General features: G+C 42.3%; 3 protein-coding genes across 6 annotated transcripts in view; 1 reads left to right on the top strand and 2 right to left on the bottom strand.

The window, feature by feature from the left end:
- Positions 1 to 7,093: 7,093 nt before the first annotated feature.
- On the bottom strand, positions 7,094 to 10,244 carry cyp19a1a (cytochrome P450, family 19, subfamily A, polypeptide 1a). Its single transcript, XM_008404572.3, has 9 exons — positions 9,899 to 10,244; positions 9,666 to 9,816; positions 9,422 to 9,576; positions 9,165 to 9,329; positions 8,969 to 9,083; positions 8,774 to 8,882; positions 8,508 to 8,670; positions 8,049 to 8,290; positions 7,094 to 7,546 (listed from the first exon to the last, which is right to left on the bottom strand). Exons 1-9 carry the CDS (start codon positions 10,092 to 10,094, stop codon positions 7,289 to 7,291), a joined length of 1,554 nt encoding a protein of 517 aa, XP_008402794.2. The 5' UTR covers positions 10,095 to 10,244; the 3' UTR covers positions 7,094 to 7,288.
- Positions 10,245 to 10,802: 558 nt separating this feature from the next.
- Positions 10,803 to 19,064, top strand: gldn (gliomedin). The gene is made up of 10 exons (XM_008404577.3): positions 10,803 to 14,205; positions 14,566 to 14,617; positions 14,705 to 14,722; positions 14,850 to 14,948; positions 16,392 to 16,493; positions 16,582 to 16,689; positions 16,842 to 16,922; positions 17,005 to 17,130; positions 17,220 to 17,370; positions 17,448 to 19,064. Exons 1-10 carry the CDS (start codon positions 13,678 to 13,680, stop codon positions 17,911 to 17,913), a joined length of 1,731 nt encoding a protein of 576 aa, XP_008402799.2. The 5' UTR covers positions 10,803 to 13,677; the 3' UTR covers positions 17,914 to 19,064.
- dmxl2 (Dmx-like 2) overlaps positions 18,742 to 22,057 on the bottom strand; it is a 40,918-nt gene continuing 37,602 nt past the window's right edge. For all 4 annotated transcript variants that reach the window (XM_081605072.1, XM_081605073.1, XM_008404573.3 and 1 more), the window contains 5 exons: positions 21,877 to 21,954; positions 21,685 to 21,776; positions 21,552 to 21,604; positions 21,219 to 21,436; positions 18,742 to 20,635 (listed from right to left, as the gene is read on the bottom strand). In XM_081605072.1, coding sequence (XP_081461198.1) covers positions 20,426 to 20,635; positions 21,219 to 21,436; positions 21,552 to 21,604; positions 21,685 to 21,776; positions 21,877 to 21,954 — 651 coding nt within the window. In that variant the 3' untranslated portion in view covers positions 18,742 to 20,425. The remainder of the gene's footprint in view (positions 20,636 to 21,218; positions 21,437 to 21,551; positions 21,605 to 21,684; positions 21,777 to 21,876; positions 21,955 to 22,057) is intronic.

Genomic DNA, 22,057 nt, shown 5'->3' with positions numbered 1-22,057 from the left:
TATAAAACAAACCAAGCTTTACATATTCAATCTGTCAGCTGAGGACAAAGCGCACGGCACGACTAAAACCGAACTATCAAGTACTCAGGCAAGGAGAGAGAAGAGAAGTAGCCGAGAGGCCCGTGGCCACATTGGAGGAGCAGCAGAGAGCCACGGCTCCAGTGGGATAATCTGCTGACTGAATCTATCGGTTCCATAATTCTGGCCTTGTATTGAAGCAGGATGAAGTTGCTGGAAAGGAGCCGCAACAAATCGTGTGTGCAGCTTTCCACGAGAAACGTAGGGACGGAAACATCTGGACCAAGGTGTTGTTGTTAATTGAGATGAGGACTGACGTTTTTGACCATCATGCAAAATGCTGTTTGAAAAAAAAAAACAACAAAAAATGTAACTTCAAATTAATTTGTGAAGACAAATACAGAGCAATCGGCTTCATAATATAACACACACATAGGCAAAATAAGAAGGACTTGAGCATGAGGTTCCATCTGCAGTGGATTGGTTTGAGTCAGAATGACCTAGTTACGTCCATTTAATATTTGCTGATTTTTTTCTCATAGAGCATATTTAAAACATTTGAAAGAAAGTGCAGCTTGGGAAGCTACTACTATGCTACTATGCTAGTCAACTTTAGCTACTATTAGCTCGCATTTGAAAAGCAGCCAATCCAGGCTCATTTAATTTTGCTTGCTGCTGATTGGCTGGACTCTCACATTGTAGATATTGGTTTCTGCCGGTGGTGCAGTTTCCAATGTGCCTATTAATGTTCATGAGTGCATTTTTGGTGTTTTGACTATTAAAATATGCAGCTGTAAGCATTTTAGAGGGGCTTAAAATATTCATCAAGTTTCAGCTATTCTCCTCCGTGAATATCAGGAGTCGGTCAACTGTATCGTTTTTCATCAGTTCCACAATTTGACATTACTTTGTTTGTCCATCTTATATAATCCCAATAAAACACATCTTAGCTTAGGCTTCTGGTTGATACATACCAAAATGTGGAAGTTCAAATTGTAGTAACACTTCCTGCTCTTCACTAAGATTTTACATGAATTTTTGCTAGATTTCACATCACAGAATCCGAATTAATTGTGTAAAGTTGAGGTAAGGATCACTGGAATAGAGAGGATTTAGACAAGACCACCGGGCAAAGTGTGCCTTATGGGACCGTCTGCTGCAAGGATTATTGGGAGGTGATCAAAGGTGTGATAGAGGCTTTATGTTTGAGCTTATAACACCATAACACCATCACTTTGGTTACATAAGAAACACCAACTTTCCAACACAAAAGGAAGAACTATTTCTTCTCTTTCACAGGAAGTGTTATCTTTTACCTTGAGAACGAGTCCTTGGACGCGCCACTGATTAATGTTTTCATTCGGCTGAGCTCACATCAGAACTTAATTAACATTCAAGGACTCAGAATCAGAAGAAAACATGAAGGTATCTTTCAGATTTCTGAGGGCAGGAAAAACAACCTTGACAGAGCTGCATTCAGTTAAAGAGTTGACTTTTTTTTTTCCATCTTTCCCTTAAAAGCCTGTCACAGAAAAAGGTTGAGAAGAACCGAGCTGCATTAAAAAAAACAAATTAGATTTTTTTTTTTTTGAAAGAATAAAAAGTTTGTTACTGTAACGGGTTAGCGACCTGACCGACCGTAGCAAATACAAAATGGACAGACTGATGATTCTTGGTGCTGGTAAAATGATGTTGATTTCTCAACATTCACTGTTTCAAATGAAACCGTTCATGTTATAGAGTGTTATAACACCGAGCTTTTACTTTAGATGAACCTGAATTTGCTGTGATTATTGCTGCTAATGTCAAACATCAAAAGGTTTCTTGATTTTGTTGCTACTTTACTTCTCCGTCAGCCGATGTCCGAGCTATACATGGGTGCTGCTGTGCTGTTGAAGGCTTGAAGGTCCTGTTTTAATCACACACTCTGTGTTTAGAACTGAATATGTCACTGTGGACTGATGCTGTGTCCCGGTACCTGCAGGAACAAGGTCCATTACCCCTTTGGCCTCAGCACCATCTTTTCTAAGCATCTGCTTTTGAATGTTTCCACAACGACTTGTAAATAGTGATATCATTTCACAGCTGAAACATCTCAGAGAGTCAGTGGTCATTTTTAGCTAATGCTGTTAAAATGCCTTTATAGATCCTGTGATTACAAACCCATCAGGATCCCGACCGAAACCTGTCGAGTGGTGATAAATGTGACACACGGGCACCGTGCATGTGTGAAAAGATCGTAAGTTGTGTTTCTTTTTAATCAACGTGAATTAATTTCTGCTAGATGAGTCTGGGCGGCGTGTTGGGGGGCAGGTGGGCGTTCGGTCGGTGGTCCGACAGAACTCAAAGGCATCGCCGCCGTCCCAGGTGTGGACCTGAACGCCGCTCAGCGGGAACGCTGGGGACCAGATGGCATTAGCCTTCCTTCCCGCCGCCCGAGGCTCACTAATCTTTGACTCGGCGTGCATTTGTTGCCTGTTTGCGTGTCACGTCGACTCGCCTCTGCAATTCTGCGGAGGCAATAATAATAATAATAATAATAATAATAATAATAATAATAATAATAATAATAATAATAATAATAATAATAATAATAATTAATAATAGTAAAGAAAAAAAAGATGTGGCAGTAATAACAACAAGCTGCGCTTCTTTGATCCTGGCAATAAAGCTGCTCTCTCTCTCTCTCTCTCTCTCTCTTTTATTTATTTATTTATTTATTTGTTTTTGACCTGATGTGAAATGGAGAGTGGCTGTGTGGGCTTGAATAGAAGCACACACGTCGCTGCTGGCCTGAGACAGAACAGCGTAATGATTGTCTGCTGCGCCTTTGTGTGTTTAGAGAAACAAAAATATCTAACCAAAGCAGATCTTATCAGTGAGCGCGGTGCAGCCTCTCTGGTTTCCGTGTAGGTCGACTGTGGCTCTGTGGGTAGAGTAGTAGAGTAGGTGCCCTGAGATCGGAAGGTTGTAGGTTCAATTCCAGCTTCCTCCTGCCACATGTAGATGTGCCCCTGGGCAAGGCACTTAACCCCAAATTGCCTACCGAGCTGCGTATTTTTGTATAAATGTGTGAGCGTTTGTGAGGATGAATGGGTGAATGTGACTCTAATATGAAGCGCTTTGAGTGGTCAAAAATGATTGGATAAAGCGCTATATGAGTTCAGTCCATTTACCAGCTGAGCTCTAATTTTAGCCTTTTGGTGCCGCCATCAGCACTAAATGGGTTCTTAAGACTGTACTAGATTCTGTAGTTTAATTTCAACCTGGTTTTGAAATTAAACTCTATTTAAGAGTGTGCTTGGGGAATTTATGGCCATTCCACCACAAATGCATTTACGAGGTCAGACTCCAGCCTGGGCGTTGTCTTACACCGTTCTGGAGCGCTTTGCATCGCTGCATCTAACACCACCTGAACCGATCCATGAAGCTCTCTGTGTGCTGTTTTTGATCTAATCTGAACATAGCATGACATGTAATCTGTCGCCTCTGAATCTAATCAAAGTTGGTAACCTGTGCGCACCCCAAACCTTGGTTTTAAGACGGGTCACATCGCTGTTGCTCCAGCGGTCTTACAGATTTTTTATAATGCCACCAATAACTGACCTCGGAATATTTAGTGTCAAGAACATTTAAAGATTAACTCTGTTACAAAAGTGGTATCCCATCAAGGCACCAGTCTGCAGGCCAAGATTAAAGGTGCATCTCAGTTATTTTTGCCTTATTTTTGGGAAACATGCATCCTTCAAAAGCCCAGTTTTGCTCATTTGTTTTATAATATATGATATGATAAACTATATCTCTGCAACTATTTTTGACCAAGAATGTCACAGATTTCTACTCTTAGAGCTGCTCATGTTGGATACTAAGAGCCGAATTTAGATTACTAAGGGGAAATGTTTAACTCTGAAAGCCTTCAAACTTCACCCCCCCATGGCTCGTTTGTAAAAAACAAAAACAGAAATAACATGAAGCAGAAATCTGTACTGGGACGATGAGTGTCACCAGTTTCCTCTGCTGTTTAACAGGAAACAAATGAGTTGAGTTTGGCAAGTAAAAGCCCCATAAAAGACCGATCCGTCCTGCCTGCCTGGGTTTCCTGTTACAAAGCAGCTTGATGAGAGGGACTGGAGCTCGGTGAGATATTTTGTCCCACTTTCTTATGAAATGCTCTGAAAATTGGTGCACTCATTACCAGGGAGGCAGAGAGGCATGCAAAAAGGCAAATGTCTGGGAGCATCATGGAAAACAGTGTCACTGCTGACTGTAGGAGGTACTATTCACAGTGACAGCGCTCCGACGATGAAGGGAGATGAGTACACTGCCAGTTTTTCCTTTCTGCTGGATGTTTCCATGACCACCAGTGCTCCTTTTTTTTTTTTAATGAAGCACTAATCCAGCAGGGGTCTTAAACAGAAAGACAGTATGGCCGCTGGCATTTGAGAATCTAAGCTGAAAATGATGTGTGGGTGTGTGTTTGTCGGTGGCTGTGTTTGTGTGGGTCCTTAGCAGTATGTAATCAATCAGATTGTCAATCAGAGTACGAGGCAAGACTGCGTAAAGTTTTGCTGCGAGGCTGGAGTTTTGTTTTTTTTAAAGGCCATCTGTCATCCTGGCTCCATGAATTTGTAATTGGGAAGCTGAATTAGATGCATACATAGACCGTTAGGCTTCCAATAACCACAAAATAAACATAATAGACTCTCATAAGTAAATGCATAAAGTTTAGCTGGTATTGACAAGCGACTCCAAGTGAAATGCAGCTCAGCAGGATGTAATACAGACGTCTCATCATAGTCACCCTAACAACAACATGACACTGCATGCAGTAAAATCTTTGTGTCATAAACAAGCGCCGATGAACAAAATGAAAACATATACATTTTTCACTTCCTTCTTAAAAGTATTGCATAAACTGTATCTCTCACACACACACACACACACACACGCACGCACGCACGCACGCACACACACACACACGCACACACACACACACACACACACACACACATATCGATCCAACAACAGCAGTGCATGTGAATTAAATGTTACCGCAGATCTATTCTGCAGATGTCTGGCATCCCTCAGTTTGGAGCCACATTTCTTTTATTATTTTCCATCATGGATCCAATTATTCTCAGTGAAGTCACTTTAGAAATTCTTCTGTCTTATTTTTTTTATTTTTATTTTTTACACGGAGGAAACAATTTGAGGCTTTTGGTTCAGCCGTGCATTTACTGTACGTTCAGTCTGACTTGGTCAAAAGTTGGGAACAGAACCAACTTTTCGCTGCAAATCAAGCCTGCAAATCCTTTATCGGATTTGCACAATCTGCTTCACTAACATCTATCTATCCGTTCCTCTTGACAGAATTGGCCAAGTTCAGGTAGATTGTATTATGGGCATGTTTTCCCACCACCTTGTTTCAAAACAGATACGACAGTAGTTGGGTCCTGGTGTGACTAGTCCATAATTTTGGCATGTTTTTTTTTTTTTTTGCCTGAAGCCACTTCTGTACCCTTCAGTAAGTGTTAACACATTTGTCAGATCGCGTTTGGAGGAAACACTTCAGCTGAACACAGATTCTCTTCTATTCATTTCTTTTTTTTGCTTTCTTTTTTTTTACTTAGACCAGCCTCTCACTGGATCCAGCTTGTCCTCATCAGTGGCTCAGGCTGTGGTCAAACTTCTCAGGATGTGACAGGTTAGCTTAGCAAAGCAAAAAATATATATATATATTATAAATAAATAAATAAAATAAAAAAAAATGCTGGGAGACAGAGCAAAACACAGATGAGGAACTGTCAAATATAACAGGAACTCAGTGACATCTCTACTGGATGCTCATGCTTTGTGTTTCTGCAGTAACTGTTTTCAAATAGTGGGTGTGAATAGGTTGGAAATCAAATCACATCTCGTTCTTTCACACTGCTTCTGTACTTTACAGGTGTTTTCTTTAATAAGAGTTTATATATATATATATATATTTTTTTTTATGTTAATATTAACATAAAAAGCCATGTATCTATATCAATTTCTCATTTGTGTTTTGATGTAAAACAGTTTTGTTGCAAAGTTTAACAACCTAATTTCCCTTACAGATGTTTTTTTTTTTTTAAACATAGATCTGTTTATATCCTGCAGCAGGAGTCAATGCAGATACAAAAATCCCAACCCAACCCGAACACGATCAGTAAATTTGTCGCTGACGCGCTGAAATGCTTTGTTGCAGATGCTAATTTGCTACAAAATAGTACGTGTGTCTTCTTTCCTCGTCTGTCTGTAATCAGCAAAAGCAGGTCTCAGGTGGTTTTGTGTCAGTGCAGGACGGGGCCCACTCATTCGTTTTAGATGTTTCGCCGTCTTGCATCCCTGACAGACAGCTGACGACTGACATCTCCAGAGGGGCTGTGCTGTGCAGAGGAAACCTTCTCCCACTGTTTATCTCTGTTATTGTTTTAGGGGCATCTTGAGGCAAGCAAACTTCTGAGATGTGCTCTTGAGGTTTCTCTTTTTTTTTTTTTTTTTGCTAAATTCCTGAAGTGGTGTTGACAATGAGAAAGCAAAAAAAAAAAAAAGGAAGAAAGAACGAAAGAAAGTAAAGCATCAGCTTGTGAAATTTGCCCAGAGGAAGTCCAATTGAGCATAATGAACAGATTGGCAACTTTATTTAGACGTGGCTGCTAAACCATAAACCGCAGGCCTGTAGGAGGTACAATAGCGCCCTCTGCTGATCAATATCATGTACAAAAAATTTTACTTTTTTATTTTTTGGCTTTTCAAAAATCATCTGAACTTATAAGTAGAAGCTTATGTTACATTACAGATGTCTTGGCCTGTACACCATGTGTTTTTATTTAAATTACTTCTACTTAATGTTGCATTTTCACACTTAATTTAACTGCCATGAATGTTTCTAATGTTGTTAGTATAACACTTTGTTTAATTTAGTTGTACTGATATATATATATATATATATATATATATGTATTACAATAACTGTTTATTAACTATTTCCAGTTAAATTAAGCAGTTTTCATATAGCGTTAAAACCACCAAAAGGAAGACGAAAACACATTCTTAACATAATAATTTACATTTACTTCAACGTTAGCATACAGACACTTACATTGTACATAGTTCACAACAAAATAAGTATAAACACAAATTATATGACTTGTAAAATGAAACAGCAGTGCTTTGTACAATCACAAGACAATAGTGATGGAGGGCGCATCCATGCAACATTATGTGGACGTTGTTGGTGCGTCTAAGGCGTTTGCCAGCTTCCTCTCTGTCGGGGTAAGAATCTCATGCTGAGCTGCTCGGCCTCCTCCTGATGCTCCACGGGCTGCTGGGAAAGGTTGTTGGTCTGTGGGAGGCAGTCCAGGGTCAGGCCCTCGTGGGGGCAGACGGAGTACTGCGAGAGCAGAGTCGCCAGGATGGATTTCATCATCACCATGGCGATGTGCTTGCCAACGCAGGCGCGAGGGCCCGAGCCGAACGGCTGGAAGTAACGGCGAGGAGTCTGGAAAGAGGACAGGCGGCATGTTGAGGGGGAGGAGTGAGCAGAGAGCCGGTTGAAGGGGTCAAGTTTTAAAAAACAAAAACTCAAAGCTGCAGTTTCAAACACTGTATTCACTCAGACAAATGACGAATGCCATAGTTCAGTTTCTCTACAGCCAACATTTGCATTCATTATCCGCCCTAATCATCAGTGTTTCCAGCAGTTGGTTAGATTTTCACATGCATAAATAAAGATTTTCTTCTGACGCGATTCATTTTGCAGACTGAAGACTCAAAATGTTGCAGCAAAATCCCCAAATGCCTCGCTGAAACTTCTGCCAAGTGGTCAAATCAGATTTTAATCCACATCAATGGGGATAGTAAAGAGGTAAAATAAAAAAAACAATCACAACAAGTTTGAAAATGAAGCTTGCTCCCTTACATTTACACATTAAATAATTAAATTAGAACTACCGCAGTCTTTAAAAGTTCGTTCTTGGACCGTGAACCTTCTCACCACTCACATTCTTCTGGAAGTTCTCCAGACTGAATTCGTCCGCCTTGTGGAAGAACTCCGTCCGGTGCATGCGGCCCGTGTTGAGGATGATATTTGTGCCCTTCGGCACCCGGTAACCGTCGATGACGTCATCCGACAGCGCTCGCCGCATGGTGAAGTCCACCACCGGGTGGAAGCGCAGGCACTCGTTGATGAAACTCTCCAGCACCTGCAGCTTCTGCAGGTCCCCATTCTGCATCTGTCTGTCGCCTTCAAGACAAAAATCTTGTTTTATTACCAGAAGCTGGGATATTCCACAGCTGACTGACTAAGAAAGTTGTTTGAAATAAATGTCAGGAAAAAACAACTGAATGCAACCCCGTTTAGTTTAGTGTTGAATCCAACTCACTTGACGAGCGAAAACGTCATGCTTACAGCTTTTGCAATGCAACACTACAGTGTTTATTCTGCACAGTGAGCAGCTCACCTATGACGGTGTCTATCTCCTGCAGCAGCTGCAGCTCCACATGGGGGGCTTGTTTGAGGAGCAACAGCATGAAGAAGAGGCTGATGGACAAAGTGTCCGGAGCAGCGATCACCATCTCCAGCACGCATTGCCTCACGTTCTCAGCCGACAGCTCGCCGTGGTTCTGGGAGCAAAGAGTTGGGGAGAAAATAATAATAATAATTAAAAGAAAAAGAAAAAAAAAACACTCAAGCCTTAGTTTGGAAACATGCAATTATTACACCAACTTGTGCAAATATGAGGTCTGCTGTAAAGTTGATGTCCAGCTTATCTGCCTGCTCCATTTCTCTCCTCTTTTGTTCCACGAGGCTTTCTATGGCATCCTGCAGCTCCTGGCTGTGAGAAGGTAAATCAAAGTTGCCTTACGGTTAAAAATAGCCCCCTACAGGTCAACACATGCACACGACAGCACACTGACTCACGCTGCTGTCTTGTGTCTTTGGTGAATCCAGCCAAACTTGAAGTAGATGTCAGGTTTGATCAGCACCGTCTGCCACGTCTCGAAATACCTGTGAATCTTCAGCAGCAGCTCTTTCTCTGCAGACAACACAAACGGTTAGCTTAACGTGCTCTGAAGCACCACTTCTTTTATTTTACGAGACGCCCGGCTGTATTCACCGTCGAGAGGGACATCCAGGAAGAGCCTGTTGGAGATGTCAACCACAGTGCAGCGCAGCAAACTGAGGACGTCCACGTGAGCCAAGCTGTCCAGGTTGTCCAGGTGGGTCTGTGTGGAGGACACGCAGACCTCCACCGTCTGCTGCAGATTGGGACCTGTCAGGGCTAAAACAGGGTGGGTGGGGGTTTGTTTGTGATTCACAGTCGTGTGAACTATCTGCACTCTACAGAGCTGGTTTGAGGCTCTAAGATGATACCTTTGGCAAAATAGGTGCGTATCTTTTTCCACAGGGCCACGTTGTTGTTGAAGATGATGCCTCTTTCATTCATGCCGAGGCAGCTGAGTCCTGGCTTGCTCCCAAAACGGGAGGTGTACTTTCCATTCTTCAGAACATGATTAACTGCTGAGGCCCTGAGGAAGGGAAAGAAAAGGATGCACAGGTTGTTATAAAAGTTGATCGCATGTGTACAGCGTATTTAACGTTAAAGGAGAAAACCAACCTGCAGAGTACAAGGGTTTCCTCTCCGTTGATCCAAACTCTGACAATGTCTCCGTACTTCTTGTTGTAGTAGTTGCTGGCTGTGCCAATCCCAGTCCAGATAAATCTCAAGTATGACAAATGTGGACCAAAACCCAGGCAGAACGAAGGGCCTGTTGTGGTAGATGACAGTGAATTTCTTGGAGCTTGCGCTAAGCTCTTTGTCTGAGGCTAAGAAACTAAAGCCGGACCTACCTGGAACCGTGTTTTTCTCCGTCTGACTCCAGGCCACCACCAACAGACAAACGAGAAGAATGAGGGTTCTTGTTGCTATCGGGATGTCAGGTGACAGGTGTGCTGTGGTGTTTAAGGAAATGGACACCAAGTCTGTCACTGCGCCATCCATATCCACAGTAGACATTGTCCCGCCACAGGAAGGGATCGAATCCATAAGACGGAGCGTACAAAACGACGTCGACGAAGCTCCTCAAGCCCAGCCAGTGTAAAATGGTGAAAGCTGTCTGAGCTTTCTCTTTATAGGCTCTTTGAGCTGGTGACAAGCCAGGTCAGGGTAAAACAAAAGCCACAACATCTTTGGAAAATGGTAAACAATTCAGGGAGGACCTTGAGAAGCTGGATTTGCGCCTGTGCCCTTCAGCGTACAGGTCTTAGTTGAGCGAGTGCATGTTGGCAGGACCATTTGTTTGTCGTTTTGTTGACGAGAAGCATCGCGTCGTCCTTTGAACATCAGAGGAATGTGATCCTACACACAACAGCTGGTTTCAGAGTGTCTGGGAAACCCCGTGTTATCGCTGCCATTATGGGAGGTTTATCTCTGCAGCCAAATTCGTTGGTAGTTTTCGTCTTTGCAGGCCAGGCAGGGCTGATAAAGTTGGGATGATATACTACAAGCTCACTTTTTATTTAATATGATTTGTTGCTTTCAGTTTGGTCAGATTAGGGTTTCTAATAGCTTTTTAATGAATTCCTAAAAATCACAATTTGCTGTTCCTAAATTAATTTAGATAACATTTTGGCAGAACATGAGCTTCTCAGAATCTGCCTCCTTAACTCATGAATCACTCAAAATGAAATGTTATGCAATTTAAATGATGATTTCGAGATCTGTTGTTAAGGTATAAGTGTGATAAAAAAGTTGTTTTCCTTAATCGTTGGCAAATATAGTTTTTTATGTATTTGCCTCAGACATCACCTTAAAACATCTGTTTTCCTCAGTTTTAAATTCATTCACATACTAAGCAGTTGTTTCCCTTTCCTAAACTTCGTAGTTTCACCACATTTAATCATTTTTTTATTTTTTCAGGGTGGAACGTCTCTTTGTCTTGGTCAGACCTACACGTTACCTGCTACACCCTGGTAATAGTAACGCCTCTCTTAGTATACTATAAAACTAGCCCACAGCATAATACCGCCACCACTTCTCACAGATATAGATAAAACTTTTATAAAGAAAGGCAGAAATTCATGCTGCTAAGGATTATTATATATTTTTTTTGTCTAATGATCATCACCAACAGCTTTCCTGGCTTTAGGAAGCCAATTTATTCTCATAATGTAATTCAACAAATATGATTTTTTTTTTTAGAATCAAACTTTGATTTTTCTTATTCATAGAAATCGTCTCTTTCATGCTTATCGTTTAGTTGATTGAGAAACATTGAAGAAATAAAACAGTGTGCACTCTTCTTTAGAAGCAAAACGTTCAGCTTTCTTGAAATATACATAATGGAATATACACAACACCCTCCTTTAACATCTCGTTTTGGGAGCTGAGGGTTGTAAATTCAAGACAAAGTCCACAGTGTCTGGCTTCATCTCTCCCTTTGCTGTGTTTAATCGCTCTGCATGAAAGGCTCTGTCAGTTCACTCACCGCCCACATTCGAGTTCAAGAATGCGCCCGGCTCAAACGCGCGACTGTGCGCTCAGGGCCTGCCACAATAACCGAGGCCTGTGTGACGGCTCAGACCAAGATTGTTCTGCATGATTAGGCAACGGCAGCCCCTCGGTAAACTTGTCTCTGGGTTCAGGGTTGTGGTCAACCACAACTTTGTCGATTAGGCGATGGTTGAACAGTTAAATGTTAGATGATGAACAAATGTTTGCCTCTGTCTTGCAATCAAAACTTACAACTTTAGAACCACTTGCTGGATATTTAATTGCCCATATTTTATGAAAAAAAAGAAAGATGTGCATTGGAAAATGTAAGTAGACTTCAGTTTAAATCACCAACTCAATGCTGTAAGTCTTAAGAAACCTTGACAAATGTATCTCGTCAAGTTTAGAAGGGCTTTGCAGGGCTGGAAGGAAGATATTATAATGGAGAGAAGATTTCCTCAGCCCTAAGCTCTCATAAAAACGTGGAGACAGCAGCCAGAGAGAGTGCAGTTTTATGGTCCGCTCCCTGATTTTTGCAATTAACTTCACTTACTGCATACAGTAGCAGAAACTTAAATCTTACAGGCACATTTATCCCGTGAGTCTCACAGGATTCAATATGATTCAAAATGTTTTTGTTCTGGTAAAGTTAAAACTTTTATGATGTTTTAACAGCTGCAGCTGCTTTCTTTGATTAAGATTTTCTCTGTAAAACAGTGTTTTAATGTTCATCATGGCTTTTTTTGTTTTTTAGTGGCCTACTTTCTGAACTGTACCAGACAGATTTTAATAAAACTCAACCTTGAGCAGGAGGGTGAACTTTCCTTGAAAATACGCCAGGTTATCTCCGTATCCTTCATGAACTCTGGAGTCCAACTGCCTGGAAGAAGACGTGAAGATTCCCTGCAGGAAAATCATTAAAACTGGAGATGATCTCAAAACACAAATGTTTACTTTGTAAATTTGAAACGGCATCAGCTATAGCGACGTCTTCAAGTTGAGCCATCTGTACAGGAGTCGACATTTTCCCTTGGCGTTCATCTGCCAAATGGCGGCTTCTCTGTTTTATATCAGCTAAGCTTGGGGCAGTGAATAACGCGCAACAAAGGAACAGCCTCCATGTTTTTAAGACGTTATCTGTGTACATGTCTACACATCTGGAGGAGCAATTCAAGCTTGTCCGTGACCCACAGCCTCAGGCATGAGTCCCCACGCCAACTCTAATAGCAGTAGTGAGAATCTGCTTTCTTCCTTCCTCCATCCATGTGAAATCTGCACGTCTTAATCTACAAAAGTTACAGAAAGTAGCTGGAAAAGGCATCAAGTCTGTTTCAGTGAATATCTCCAGAAAACTTAAGTGATTCGGTTTTGAACAACTCCAAAGTGGTACCGCACTTTCAGCGTTTAGGAGGTTGTTATTTATGTAATTCTCTCCTGAGCTGTCACTCTTCAGGTGAAATGTCTCCGTCGTGGACCAAATCGAAGGAAAAGAAATGGGTCAGTGGTGCCGTCGGTGAATGAAAGCCGCAAAGATGTGACAGGGTTGAGGAGCCTGAGGGGAGGGGAGGACAAAGGCGCTTGGAAACCGAGGGAGATGAACCAACTTAGAGGCGCCGCGGTGACATTGATGTTCTCTGATGTTGTCTGCTTTCTCTGAATTCAAATTATAATGCGACGTCACAGAACTTTGTCCAGGGCTCATTGAATGTTTGCATGTGTTATGCGTGTGAGCGCCGCTGCGTGTGCATCACACAAATAAAATGTGCATGCATGTGTTGATGTGCGTGATGTCAGTCTGCCCACGGCGGTACAGTAAAATGGCTTCTGATGAATATAAATCAGGTGACTGAACAGGCCGGGGTTTCTTCCCAGACCAGCTCAGAAGATTGTGTAATGCCCACTCCTACGCTGGCCGTGCACACACATACACACTGCCTCTGCTGCAACTGGGTGAACAGCACATCCACAACTCTGTTTACCAGTCAGTCTTCAGATCAGACCACCATGGTAGAGGGCACGCACTGAGGCTCACCGGGATTATTTGGAGCGCTCGAATGGCTTTCTTTTGAATTCAACCGACCACAGTGATTTGGTATTTTGGACTTCGAGCCTCAGCTGGAACTTCATCCTCCCGTGAATGTTGAAGCAAGTCGTGGACCCTCAGAAGCCAGGAGGTGAGGTTCTGACAATGTGGATCCCAACCCCCAGCATGACCGTCCCGCAGCGGATGGTGCTGTACGGGATGTGCGTGGTGGCGCTGGTCAACTCCGTGGGCCTCCTCGTCCTCATGGTCCAGCAGAGTCAGCAGCACGCGCGGCTGGAGCAGACCGAAGCGAGGCTGGCCGAGGTGGAGCAGAGCTCGGTGGTGGAGTTCTTCCAGGAGGTGCCGAGGGGAGCGGCGGGGCTGCGAGCGGGCCCCGGGGACCGCTCGCAGTACCAGCAGCAGTACTCCAGGAACAAGAGGAGCGAGGAGCTGGAGAAGGACCTGCAGCGGGAGCGTCACCATGACGACGAAGGGAAGGTGTTACGGCTGAAGGAGGCCAGCCAGGAGGTCGGGGAGGAGAAGGACGAGATGAAGCACGAGCTGAAGCACAAGCACCGACACGGCCAGCATCACAACACACAGGATGACATGATGATGATGATGACTTACTCCATGGTGCCGGTGAGATGGTTGAACTGTTGATCATTTCGTTAAAGTCAGCCATATTCCTGTTTTAAATCCTGTATTTAAATCTAATTGAGCTAAATTGGTTTCTTCCATCATCACAGGCTGCAGATTTCAAGTTATCCCAGTTTATTATGACAGATTCGAGACGATGAGCTGCTTAACGCAATCTGCAGATTACAAAACTACTACAGCAACAGGAGAATTTTTCAACCAATAAGATTCCGACATTGTTATTCGTACAGATCAGCATGGGCATTAATCAAATGTATTTTATGTATTTTAAAATCTCCTCATATTTTAATCCAATGCATTTCACTATAATCATAAATTTAGATATTCCTTCTTCCTCTTCAGATCAAATTGTTGATCGACATCTGCAACAGCACTAAGGGAGTCTGCCTCGCTGGTATGCCTTCATGAATTAGCTACACATTTACATGTAAAGACAGAGCTGACACTTTACTCATCAACAACCTCACACTTTGCTTTGCAGGACCGCCGGGGCCGCCGGGTGAGTGAAGCCTTACATCTTAAACCCTAATCTGAAATGCCACCTATTTATGTTTCCCATTAGTGGAGGAGCTGCTTGTCTGCTCATTTATTTTTATTTTTTTCTATTCAATCTGTTTGTTGTGCAGGTCTGCCTGGTTCAGACGGCTTGGCAGGCCACAATGGGACCGATGGCATTCCAGGACTGAATGGACTGCCTGGAGCGGATGGAAAAAGAGGGAAGAAGGGTATGGAGAGAGGGAGGATCTACTCTGGCCATTTTTATTAAAGCTCCAGGCAGTTATGGACATAATAGAGAGGAATTACTGGCGTAATGGAACAATCAAAGGGCCAAAGATAACCTGAGGTTAAAATCCAATACGAACAAACGCTCTCTACTCGAGAATTCAGATACATACGGGATAAATAAACAAAAGCCCAGTTCACAAGCAGCTGAGCAACTTTTCGGAGCTGAACATTTTTTGTAATCTTGTAATCTCTGGTTTTACATATTGTTTTTACATTTTTGTATTGTACTACTACATCCTTTCACTTAAGCATAGACATGACCTTCATAGTGCAGGTTTTTAAATACAACAATGAAATTACTGAAAAATTTAAATCAATAAGTAAATCAATAAATATTAATTAGGTTTTTGGCACGTCTGTTCTCTTTAATCCAGGTAAAACTAGTAAGACAAATCAGCTGGAAGGCTGCTTTAAATCTAAATTTCAGTTTGGAAAAGTTGAAACTCAATATGGCTGCTGCATGACCGAAACCTGAAGGTAGCTTCAGTAATAAACTGAGCATGTCAGATGGTTTGTGCCTCATTAAATTGTTGGCATACTAGGTGTGTGGTGATGCATATTTTGGTATCAATCCAATACCAAGAAAATACAGAGTCCATATCGTCAATATCGATATCGGTATAAATACTTCTGACCTTTAGATGCTTCTGTACTTTTTTTTTTCTTTGAATTATTTTGTTCTCACCTTGGACAGCATTTTGACAACGTTAGTAGGTTTGTGCGAAACCTTTAATGAGACACCGACATGATTATTTAGCAGTTTTCCTAAATAAAATGTAAAAATGATCATTTGAGAGCAAATCAAAACAAATATTTTTTTTACGTAGAGTCTCAGCTCTACCTCAAACTATGACTAGACTATGATGCAAAAATTAAAAAAATCCAAGAGGCAATCTGTAACTAAAGCATTGTGGAAATGTTGAGTTTGATTCTTTCACGCGAAGAAATATAATGTTTTTGGCTCTTTATGTAAACACAGTAAATCTGCAACAATAAAAAGGGAATGTGTTGATTGCCAAGCTGTGTGAGCAAACTAACTGTAAGTGCAGATGGTATTTTTATTTATTTATTTATTTATTTGTTTGTTGCTAGTTCACCTCGCTTAGTCAGATATTTCAATGCTGCATTGTCTTACTCATGAATGGCAGAGGAGGTGGAAACAGCTCTTTTCCCCCCACATTTCCAGCAAATATTACTCATTACTGTGGTTTTGGCCTTCAGCTGAATGACTTAGGAAAATCTCCCAATTCTCCCTCTTCCACTTCACAATGGATCGCATTATGGATGCAACAAAGCCTGTGTATTAGCATTTCACAAAAAAATGTCAGTGTGTTTTGGTATACTGGATGAGTTTGTGCTGTTTAACATGATGTCCTGTACAGGACCTCCGGGTGAGAAAGGAGAACCAGGAGAACAAGGAGAGCAAGGAGAGCCTGGTCCACCCGGAGAGGCATATGAACCATCCAATGATGTCATTGTTGAGGGTAAGGAGACAAAGTAACACCCAGAAGAAGCCTTTTCTTAAATTGCAAAGGTTAAGACATCCTCATGTTGCTATCTTTTGTTGCTCAGGGCCTCCTGGTCCTCCTGGCCCTCCAGGGCCTCCTGGACCCATGGGACCTCCTGGGCCTCCTAGAACGAGGCACCACAGAGCTCACCTGCAAACCGCTCATACTCTTGGTAGACTTGAACTCTATAACCTTAAAGCTGACGAAACAATCATCCCATATTTCTGAATTTGACATGTTTACTGCTAGAAGGTTTCGAGCACTTCAGCATAACTTTCAGGGGTGAGAAGAGAAGAACATTAAACCACTCACACTGTCCAACAGGGTTGTTGCACGCCGTGCCAAACGACGAAACTTTGACCGTGAAACAAGCTGTGAAACTTCACGAAAAGCCGGTTAAGAACGGTGAGCGTGTTTTTATTTCCACAACGCTAATAAGCAATAACCTTCAGGCGTAAACACCTAATCGTGTTTTGTTTTCCCTCAGAGTGCCTCATCAAGTCTCTGATAAATCCCAGAATTGTGGCGAAGATGGAGAGCACGTTTGGCACGTGGATGAAAGACACAGCTCACCTGGACGACGAGAGGATATGGGTGGCAGAACACTTCTCAGGTGAGCCGCTTTGACTCTCTTCGTTTCTGCCAAGGAGGCCTCACACCGAGACCCTGGTTGGGTGAACGTTGTGCCTGAAACTTCCTCAGGTCGCATGGTGAAGGAGTACCAAAGCATGGCTGCTTTCCAGAACGGCAGCAGCGAGACGGTGGATGTTAGGAAGTTTTACCAAGGCTGCGGCCACACCGTCCACAACGGCTCTCTCTATTATCACATCGCTGGTACTTCTACTATCGCCAGGTAAGCGTTATTTGTCTCAGAGCGGTTCCATTCTAGTTTCAAGGAATTCACCACTTTTTTGGTTTGCCCCTTCCCAGATTTGACTTCAGAACCAGGCGGCTTCACACTCTCTACATCGACACCGCCTTGTTCAACAACCTGTCGTATCTGCTGACAAACTCCAAAACCTATTTCAAGATGGCGGCAGACGAAAACGGCCTGTGGTTGATATTTGCCTCGGCAGCGGATGAAAGCATCATGGTAGCCCAGCTGGACCAAAAGACCTTCTCCGTCACGTCCTACATAAACACCACGTACCCCCGCACCAAGGCCGGCAACGCCTTCATCGCCTGTGGCGTCTTGTACGTCACCGACACCAAGGACGCCAGAGTTACCTTTGCTTTCGACTTGCTGAAGGGGAAGGCAGTGAATATGACATTTGACTTGAGGTCTCCTGGGGGAGTTTTGGCTATGCTCTCCTACAGCCCGAAGGACAGACACCTGTACGTTTGGGACCAGAGCTACGTCAGGCTCTATGTGGTCCATTACATCTCTGATGAGTGATGACCACGTACACAACCATTACGTCATGCTCTCGAAGCAAACCCCGTGTTGACAAAGTTATGCACTGCTAGATTTAGAGGGAAATATACATTAGTCTTCATTGTCATGTGGAACATTTATCCAAATGAGTCTGAACAGATTTTAAATAGTTTTTTTTCTACAGGAAACTGACTTTATATTGTCATTGCATGAGTTGAAAGTGGGATTTCAGTGTTACTAACAGACTGACCTCGTTGTTTTTTAGAATTTTGTATTTTTTCACTTTACACACTAACATTTCAGTATCTTTAATGTTGCAACTTTTAAATCTCTTTAAACACCAAAAATAACTTGTTTCCCCCACTACAAGTAAAAAAAAAAGCTGTGATAAATACCTGTTGTTGCGAACAACCAATGATTTACCTTATGTCTGCTTTTGATGTCAAATGCATGGCAATCCATATGTTGTAGAAAGTTTATACCCCCCAATTATCCATATCCATGGCAGATTTACATTTAAACTTTATTTTACCAACATATTACTTCTGGTTAGAAGTAATAGTTTGTTGTGGCTGTAAATGCAATGTGGAAATATGTAAATAAGCAGTAAAAAAAAAAAGAAAAAAGGAAAATCACTCAGATTTTGAGAAAGGCTCGTCTCACTTTCAGAAAAACTTTTGGTTAAATGAAAACGATTTTAATGAAAAGTCTGCCAAGCATATGGATAATTTTGGCCTTAGCCACAACATTTGCATGTTTTCTACAGTTTGTGGTGAAACGGCATCAGTGCCGACTGACTACACCTCTCAATGAAAAAACCTTTTAAAAAGAAAATGAAAGCAAACCCGATGAAATAAAAATCATTTATTCACTTTACAAAGGTAAAACTGTTACCTTGACCCGTCTCTCACAAACACTCCCAGGCTCGATGGCCCTGGCAAACATCTAACGATGATATTGGCTTTCTTTGCATGCACACACACATACACACGCACACACACTACAAACAGCATTGGTAAAACTCCTAAAACACATACAGCACATGTAGTGGGCAGAAAGAGGGAGGGACACTAATCTCTTTAATAAATACCACACACTTAACAAAAGTCACAACTAATCCAACTGGTATGATACAAACCAAAAAATAAAGAAATGTCTTCATGTTTGTACAAGCTGTTGTAGTTCGTACTGTATGTATATATATATATATATTTATATAATTTATATAGTAAAACTATCTTAAACGCTTTACTACCAGGGCAAATAAAGCCAGACATTCATTTGTATACAACAGTTTCTTTGATAACCCATATATATGAAATAAACTTTTAGTGTCTTCAGAATTTGAGTGCAAATATCTATTTTCTCATGGATGAAATAAAAACAGCTGGCGAGGTAAACACACAAACAGTAGACTGTTGCACGGCGTGCAATCGGAAACAGTGAAAGCTCTTACATTCCTAAAATAAAAGGCAATAAGTTAAAACAGTTCTTCAAAGGAACAGTAAACCAAACACAAACATATAAATACTTTAAATATTTAACTCAACTCAATTAAAACAACAACAACAAAAGAAAACAACCCACAAACATACAACTGATATTGTTTTGTGCAAAAACCAGTAGTGGACCTTTGTGTTTCTGCTCTGGGCGGTCGGGTGTTTAGCGTTAGACAACACAGATGAAACATTTAAAGTTACAGTCACGGGAGGGAAGTGGGGGGCGTTCGATGATCTAGCAGGGAGGTTGTCGCACTAACAGGCAGGCAGGCAGGCGGGCGGGCTGGTAGGCAGACACGGCAGAGAGAACACACACTTGGATCGGGTCGAACTCAAACCAGGAGAGGCCACAGTGAGCGATGGGCAGCCAGTGATCAGTGGACGGAGGGGGCGGGGAAAGGGGAAGAGAGGCGTCGCCTTTAAGAGCGACGCGCCGTCGGCTCTTCGGCGAGAAGCCGGAGGGGCCAAAACTATTGAAACGAAAAGCTGATTCCAACGACTCGAATCACACCGGAAACCACTGACTTAATAAACGAACCACAGTGCTGGTTACAGTAGATGCTAAAAGATTTCAGCTGTGGGCACAAAATGACGACAGTTACACACTTTTTTAAAGTTTTTGCTTGAGCACTTTTACAGAGCACTATCAATAGACCTGTGATTGCACCGCGGAACGAGAACAGGACATGCATAGCTTCCCTATGGACACACTCTATGAGAAGAGATTCATCAATAAAATCACAACAAATCTAGCTTTTAAAATCAAGTATGATACCGTTTTGCTTGTAACTTTTTGTTTTCAGCCTTTGGGGGCGAAAAGAAACGTTTGCAGCTCTGGTTTTGTCGTTCTGGACGACACTTACTCCCGCAGTAAACCCCTGACCTCTGCGCACTCAAAGGTGCCAAAAAGCGTGGCAAGCTGTTGACAAACTATGCTCACTTAAAGGCCGTTTGACGAGCCTTCGCATTTTTTTTTGTCTTTTTTTTTCTACTTGTCTTTTTCGTCTTTGGACCGTCAGATGTGGAAGCAGGCATCACAGGATGTCAACGATGCTGCTGGCGATGTTGTAGCGGTCAGGGAGAACCCTCATCTTCAGGGTGCCGTCCGCGCCGCAGGTGAAGATGCGGTTCCCCGGACGCGTCTCCACCTTCGTGACTCCGTTGCCGATGTTGCGGAAGATGGACTGCTTGGCGTGTTCGTTGCTGAAGGAGTGCATGAGGCCGTGGCCCGCCAGCTTCCAGACCTGGAGAGAAGAACGCAGATCCGCTTTTTTTTTTTTTTTTTTTTTCAAATCAACATTTATGAACCTTTTCATAGAGGATGTTTCACTGTTGTTGTTTATACTGATCAAAGATACAACTGCAAAAAAGCAAATGTGTCTCGGCCTGATGTGAGCATTTAGAAGCCTGTTACTTTTTTACAAACACCGGAATAAATGTCGTGTATAATTTAGAATAAAACATTTACAATTTTCTTGATTCTAGTTTGTACTTTAGTACCAAGGTTCATTGACTCAATCTATTGTGAGTTTGATCTATAGTTCCATGCAGTGCTATACGTAGCCCAGTTCTCTTCTCGGGCTTTTATTTGTTGCTTCATTTTTGTTTCTACAAACAGAAACCAGATAGAGAGCAAAGGAGGAGAGTCCAGAGACTTACAGGCTGTGGAATGTGATCCATTTTATTTATTTATTTATTTTTTTACTTAAGTCTACTACTCTGTATTTATTTAAGATATCATAAGAGAAATATGTCAATCAGACTAAAAATAAAACATTAGATAAACTTAAAAAAAATCATTAAAAAAATCCAATAAAAACTCGTTACCTTTATGTTTCCCTCTGCAGAGCCGGTGACGAAAAAGTCCTCAAAGGGATCCAGAGCGAGCGCCTTGATGGCCGAGTCATGGGCCTGGAAAGTGTGCAGCAGCTGTCTCTGGCGGATGTCAAACACACACACAAAGCCTTTCCTGCCTCCAGTGATGAGCAGCTGCTGTTTCTGAGCGTACTCGAGAACAGTGGCCCCGTTTTCATGGCAGGGGAACGCTGAGAGAGGGGGGGCGGTTGGGGTGAAGAAATATGCAGTACATCACAGAGCAGCTTGTTATGGTGGATTAATACCTCTGGCTTTTTTTTTTTTTTTAAACATCAGGTTTCTTACCGTGGACTATTGTATTGCCAGGTGAAATCAGAGTGTCCCACAAGCAAACATTTCTGCAAATATTAACATAACAATCAGCCTGACTTTTAAAAACAAAACGTCTTTGATTTAGTTTCTTGGCGCAGACGCTTGCCTGTTGTCGTTGGACTGTCCGGCTGTCGCGATCAGGCTGGAGGACGTGATGAACGCAAAATCGCCGCAGGTCTTGGAGTGACACTGCCAACTCTGACAGCAACGAAAAAACAAAAATGAAGAACAATGATTTCAGGATTTACTTGGAAGCGTTTGTTTTTGCTGCCAACAGTCTGATATGAGTCGACCTCACCAGGTACGGTTTGGGGTTGGAGGACGTCTGGTTGACCTGCCAGAGACTGAGGAATCCCTCTCCGTCAGCAACTCCGCACTGCAGCAGGAATTCAGAAAAATCAGAGCAACCAAGCAAGCAGACAAAACACAGCCAATATTCTCCCTCTTTCTCATTGTGTGTGTGTGTGTGTGTGTGTGTG

This window comes from Poecilia reticulata, chromosome 3, assembly GCF_904066995.2.
Source record: "Poecilia reticulata chromosome 3, P_reticulata-male-v2, whole genome shotgun sequence".
In the NCBI taxonomy this organism is placed as follows: domain Eukaryota; kingdom Metazoa; phylum Chordata; class Actinopteri; order Cyprinodontiformes; family Poeciliidae; genus Poecilia; species Poecilia reticulata.
Note: the sequence above shows the minus strand (reverse complement) of the source record. Positions and strands in the feature narration are given on the sequence as shown.

What these genes read in the sequence shown, in the direction of transcription:
- cyp19a1a (XM_008404572.3), bottom strand. Translation starts at nt 10,094, where the DNA reads ATGGATTCGATCCCTTCCTGTGGCGGGACAATGTCTACTGTGGATATG. An exon ending in GAAACCCTTGTACTCTGCAG is followed by an intron (nt 9,577 to 9,665) that starts GTTGGTTTTCTC and finishes TCCCTTCCTCAG; the next exon opens with GGCCTCAGCAGTTAATCATG. An exon ending in ACGCACCTATTTTGCCAAAG is followed by an intron (nt 9,330 to 9,421) that starts GTATCATCTTAG and finishes ACCCTGTTTTAG; the next exon opens with CCCTGACAGGTCCCAATCTG.
- gldn (XM_008404577.3), top strand. Translation starts at nt 13,678, where the DNA reads ATGTTGAAGCAAGTCGTGGACCCTCAGAAGCCAGGAGGTGAGGTTCTG. An exon ending in CAATGATGTCATTGTTGAGG is followed by an intron (nt 16,494 to 16,581) that starts GTAAGGAGACAA and finishes TTTGTTGCTCAG; the next exon opens with GGCCTCCTGGTCCTCCTGGC. An exon ending in GGTGGCAGAACACTTCTCAG is followed by an intron (nt 17,131 to 17,219) that starts GTGAGCCGCTTT and finishes AAACTTCCTCAG; the next exon opens with GTCGCATGGTGAAGGAGTAC.